Source organism: Myotis brandtii, unplaced genomic scaffold (genome assembly GCF_000412655.1).
Source record: "Myotis brandtii unplaced genomic scaffold, ASM41265v1 scaffold1841, whole genome shotgun sequence".
NCBI classification, from domain to species: domain Eukaryota; kingdom Metazoa; phylum Chordata; class Mammalia; order Chiroptera; family Vespertilionidae; genus Myotis; species Myotis brandtii.
This window is the reverse complement of record NW_005356841.1, coordinates 41,042-47,230: the sequence shown is the minus strand read 5'-3', so window position 1 is coordinate 47,230 and position 6,189 is coordinate 41,042. Positions and strand designations below refer to the sequence as shown.

Genomic DNA, 6,189 nt, shown 5'->3' with positions numbered 1-6,189 from the left:
TACTTAAGAATTTAAATCTAACAGTCTATATTTGACACCAAAAATGTATTAATTACTTTCTATTCATTTTTAATTCTTTTCCACAAAAAGAGCATTTCATTTTCCTTAGTAAAATGGTGTGAAACATACTAACCTTAATCCTGTTACCACAGTAGAAGCAAAAAAACTGAATGGTATTCAGAACACAGGAGATTCTCAGTAAATATGTTCATTAAATATTGTTGATTGAATAAATGATACATTATTTAATGGTCCTACTGCACAGCTCCCTTTTACTTAAAGTGAAAAACTGTAGAACAGGTCCAACTGTTTCTTGGTTGCTATGCTGTAAATACTTTAATGACATTATATATTGGTAGAGGGATCATGAAACTTTGGGTAACCTCTCTGTACAATAGTGTAAGTTTTGTCTATGATGGCTGGTTTAGGCCATTTGCCTAAGAGCGTTCCTTTGTGTTAGCCTTTGAAAGGCTTCCTTCACTTCCTTGTTCCTCAAGGTATAGATAAGAGGATTCAGAGCTGGTGTGACCACCGTGTACATGAGTGCAGTTGCTTTGTCTGTTTCTGGGGTGTGTGCAGTCTTAGGTTGGAGATAGGTGAACAAGGCAGTGCCATAGAAGAGAGAAACCACCAGGATATGAGAAGAACAAGTGGAGAAAGCTTTGCGTCTGCCAGCTGCTGAAGGGATTCTTAAGATGGTCACAAAAATGCGCCCATAGGAACATAGAATGAGGAAACAGGGACTCATGATAAAGAGCACGGAGACAGCGAACATCACAATCTCATTATGGGAGGTATCAACACAAGCCAGTTTCACCACAGGCATGATGTCACAAAAAAAGTGCTGAATCTTGCCTGTTCCACAGAAGGGTAGAGTGAAGATCCAGGTGATCTGGACTGACTCCACCACCACCCCGGTGGTCCAAGATGCTGCAGCCAATTTCAAACACACCTGAGGGCCCATCAAGAGAGTGTAATGCAGTGGGTAACAGATAGCTACAAAGCGGTCATAAGCCATGGCTGCTAGCAGGCAACACTCTGTCAGTCCCAAGATGGCAAATATGTACATCTGAGCGGCACAGCCTCCCAGAGTTATGGTCTTGGTATCCACAAGCAGGTGCACCAGCATCTGAGGCACCACACTGGTGATATAGCACATCTCCAGGAAGGAGAGGTTAACCAGGAAGAAATACATGGGAGTGTGCAGGGAAGGGGTGACGCAGATCAGACAGATGATAATGAGGTTTCCTCCCACAGTAAACAAGTAAATGATTAAGAACACAACGAAGAGCACAGGTTGCAACTCTGCCAGAGAGGAGAAAGCCACAAATGTGAATCTGGTGCAGAAGGATTCGTTTCCACTCATTATAGGCTCAGAGCCAGATATCTGTGAAGATAACAGAGAGGGCAGATAATACCTAATGTAATCCAGTCACCTAGCAGAGGTCTTGATCACCCTTCAGAAAAAGGAGCTTTCTTAGGATCACTGGTCTGCCATGAGAACCTACACACTGGATTCCTTTTGCTAAAGCATTCTACATAGCTGCCCAACTAAAATGGGTGCAGTATTTCTTCCCGATTTTGAATTCTGAATATTACGATATTTTTGTTTTATCTTTTTTATATTCTTATATACACAGGCTGTTATATAAGTAACACATGAAAGCATTCTAACTGTAAAGAAGTCACATAAAACCTAAGTATATATAATTAAAAATAAAGGTGCTATATGCTGGTCTTTCAAATTTCACAGCATTCCTTATGCATTTGGAAGGGAGTATATTTCCAGCCATTTATGTATTCATTTTCATACATATATTTATGCATTTTGATTTGAAAAGAATAAGCCAATAGGCAGCTAAAAACCAGGGAAACCCAAACTAACAGACTCTCCTTTCTACAACCTCAATGTAATGTTACAGGAATTTATGAATAAGAGAACATACCTACAACCACAGGTAAACTTTCCCTTGCTGGGCTTCTAGACTTACCGCGATTTCAACTTATGACATGGTGATGAAATCAGTAGTATTTGTATTCTGACTAAAGACTGGAGGGATTGCTTCCACTGTGTGGCTTAATTATATTTGTCTCAAGAGGAATTTGTTCAGAAACAACAATGAACGTTCAATGTAGAATTGGGTTTTTATTTTTTAATACATTTTCCAGAGATAATCTATTGCTATTAGTTACATCACATAGGCTTTGATGTGTAAACCTAAAAGTTTCTAAGAGATTTTCATTATGTCATCATACTAATTTTTGAACTTTATGGATATTTGACATAATAATCTTCCTTAAGCTCCTCAATGGGCAGTGACGGCTCAGGACTTTGTGATACCAATAGGCCCAGTAGAGTACACAGAGTAGGCTCCATAAACCGCACAGAGAGCATTCACTTCATTCATGATCAATGATTAAATTGTTAGCAGCATAAATGGGCTTGATGAGAGAAATTCTAAATTTCCAATGGAATTAATGAAAATAATTGATCAAAAATGTGAAAGTTGTTTTTTTTTTTACTGTCTTCAAAAACACAAACAAAAGAACTTTTCTTTTTCAAGGTTCCCCATTGCAAGGAGAAGGCAGTTTCATTTTATTTTATTTTTTTCCTGCTTTATTGAAGTTTAATTGAAAAAATCTACACTAATAAAAAAGAAACATGCAAATTGGTGTCACTCCACTACACCCACCAGCCATTCAGAGTGACTATGCAAATTAACCCAACAAAGATGGCAGTTAATTTGCATAAGCAGGTGCAGAGCGAAGACTGAAGGCTCTGACCAGAGTGAAGACTGAAGACTGAAGACTGAAGACTGTGGCCGCAGCGGAGAAGCCAAGCCTCGCTGCGGCTGGAGGGGAGAAGCCTAGCTTCTCCGCTGCAGCTGGACCAAAGGCCTGCGTCCCGGGTGCCTGAGGAAAACCGGTGCCAGCAGCCAGGGGAAGGAAGGCCTATTGCGCGAATCTTTGTGCAACAAGCTTCTAGTTATATATATTCAAAGTATACAACATGATTATTTGATATATGTATACATTGTAAAATGATTACCACAATCAGTTTAATGACCACATCCATCACCTTACATAGTTATTTTTGTGTGTGTATGATATGCAGGCTTAGGATCTACTCTTTTGTTCCTTTTAATTTATCTTTATTGTTGAAAGTATAGATGTCTTCTCCCTCCCCCCCCATTGACCCCCCCTCCACTCCTGTTCCCTCCCTAGGAGGATCTGCTCTTTTTAGCAAATTTCAATGAAATACAGTATTAATTATAGTCACTATACTGTACATTAGATTCTCAGAACTGATTAATCTTATAACTGAAGGTTTAAACCCTTTGATCAGCATCTCACTATTTCCCTGACTTCTCAGCCCATTCTACTCTGTTTTTATAAATTCAATTTTTTATATTATAATTATAAGTGAGATTATATGTTTTTATGTGACTGGTTACTTTACTTAGTATAATGACCTCCAGATTCATCCATGTTGTCACTTATGGCTGGAGTTCCTTTTTATGACTGAATAATATTCCTTTTTTGACATTGGTCTTGGCAATAATTTTTGGATATGACATCGAAAGCACAAGCAACAAAAGCAAAAATAAACAAGTGGGATTACACCAAACAAGAATATTTCTACACAATAAAGAATATGAACAACAAAAGGAAAAGGCAACTTGTAGAATGGGAGACAATATTTGCAAACCATGTATCTAGTAAGAGGATAATGTGCAAAATATATAACTCATGCACTTCAATAGCAAAAAACAAATAACCCAATCAAATAATGGGCAGAGAACCTGAATAGATATTTTTCCAAATAAGACATACAAATGGACAACAGGTAGGTGAAAAGATGCTCAACATCACTAATCATCAGACACATCCGAATCAAAACTACTTTGACATCACCTCACATTTGTTAGGAAAGCTATTAACAACAGCAACAAAAGAAAGACAAGAGATAATAAGTACTGGCAAGGATGTGAAGGAAGGGAATCCTTGTACATTGTTAGTAAGAATATAAACTGGTATAGCCATTATAGAAAACAGCTTGTAGGTTCCTCAGAAAATTGAACTAGAACTCCCATAGGACCCAGCAATTCTACTTCCGGTTATATATCTAGAGGAAATAAAATCAGTATCTCAAATAAAGATCTCAAATAAATCTCAAAAATTAGAATTGTAATACAAATAAATAATACAAGAATTAATAAATAGTAATACAAAAATAAACTGTTTTGTATACTCACAACTGTAAACCTACTTTTGCCCACCCCTGTATTGTCCTGATTCTCAACTTAATACTGTGATTTGAGCAATAATTAAACTTTCTTTGTGTATTTATCTTCATCTATTTAGTGGTGATATAAATATTTCCTGCTTCATCAAGCTATCATAAAAATTAAAGGAATAAATAAATGTAAAGCATTTAGAATGCTACTCAACTTCATAACTATTAGCTTTATCAAGAACTGAGAATTTTGATCAAGAACTTATGTTACAGATCAGAAAAAGCTTGTCTACCTAGCACTAGCAGAGCCAAACACTAAATACCATGAATTACAGTGGAGAATTATTGCCTATTTTATTATGATTGGCACCATCCAGGAGAATGGGAAGCCAGTGCTCAAAAGCTCAAACTCCCGAATGGCAGGTAGGTTGCAGTTTACGTAGGGCAAAATCACAAGACACTGCGGGGTAGGGGTTCAGGGTCACATTGGGAGTTGATTGGTTAGAGGTGAGGTAAGACTAATGAATCATTTCTGGTCCTGAGGGCAGCTCTGAGTTTTTTTCAGTGTCCCTCTGCCTGGTCCCATGGGTGGGAGGGAGAGAGAGAGAGAGAGAGAGAGGGAGAGAGAGAATGAGAATTTCTATAGTTAGGATTTAAAATCAAATCAAATCAAAATCATAATGGACCCTCGGTTTCACTTAGAAATTTTTATTATCACGAATTTAGAAGAACTGGTGCTTATCTACTATACTTATTTGTATCTGTTTTGGAAGATAGAGGAGTCTCTTTTTCCATGAACTGGAAGTAGATTTTCAGGGGAAAACAAACCTGATTATCTGTAATATGCTAGATCACTTTGGTAGCTGTTTTACCATAATTATTTGTTTTAACCCTCCTAATTTTTCTCTGAGACAAGGATATTCACAATTTTGCTTAAAAAGAATGAAATATGACCTTATTTAAGATCATACATTAAGGGAATGAATAATAGCATATCAATGCACAATCAAAACATTTGTATTTGCAGTTTTTCCTATATCCATTTAATTGTCTGTCTCTCCTGACTGCTTATGATTATGATTTAATTCATTGCTTAAAGAAAATTCATTAAAGAGAAATTGCATAGTAATTGTTTGTTGAATTATTTATTTAATTCTGTCTGAAGAACAGAGATACAATGGCCAGAGAGCAAAAATTTCTGATGCTGGGGGCTAATTCCAGCAGGTCATAAATGCAAGAAGTTCATGAAAAGGTTGGTGGGCCTTGAGGCTTCAGCAGGGCTGAAGATACATATTGCCTGCTGGGATAGCTGAAAGCATTTCCCCAAACCTAAAGATTTGCATCTATTATTGCCTGCTGCCTGACAGCCGAAGGCAGTTCCCCCAACTTGACAATGCCTACTGTATACCAAACCTTACCTTTGATATGTATATCTGCTTTGCTTTAGGACAATTTGTGTTAATAAAAAGCTAGGGGTCCAGAGATTCAGAGAACTTGGTTACTGAAGCTAGGTCTCCTCTGGCTCCCCAAAATGCCTTCCACATTTATGTTTCATGTCCAGTCTCTTTATTAATTTACTGCAGCACTTCTCCAGATTCCTGAACCCTCTAGATGCAGAGAAACACCCAGTATCCTGGGTGTTCACATTTCAAATACATGATAACATTTAAGATGCAGAAAAAAATGTAAGTTTTCTCACATTATGTCAGAATTTTAGGAATTTTATATAATTTTTAGAACATTTATACTAATAAAACAAATATAACCAAAGGTTTAGCATAATTTATTTAACAATGTTCCCCATGTAATTTAACATACCAATTAAGTCTCATTAGTTTAATATTTCTCTTTTATAAAGAAAGAGAAAGAGAAAAGGAGAGATTCTTTGAAATGCCCCCCACCTTTTTTTTTTTTTTTTTAATCTCAAAGTTTTAAAAAAATCTTAAAGGCAA

The 6,189-nt window shown here is 36.8% G+C and overlaps 1 protein-coding gene across 1 annotated transcript; it reads right to left on the bottom strand.

Moving 5' to 3' along the window:
* Positions 1-424: 424 nt before the first annotated feature.
* On the bottom strand, positions 425-1,366 carry LOC102257901 (olfactory receptor 10C1). Its single transcript, XM_014537848.1, has one exon. The coding sequence runs from the start codon at positions 1,364-1,366 to the stop codon at positions 425-427; it is 942 nt and encodes a 313-aa protein (XP_014393334.1).
* Between the last annotated feature and the right edge of the window lie 4,823 nt (positions 1,367-6,189).

Excerpts from the sequence above, each read along its gene's own strand:
- LOC102257901 (XM_014537848.1), bottom strand. The coding sequence starts at position 1,366 with ATGAGTGGAAACGAATCCTTCTGCACCAGATTCACATTTGTGGCTTTC.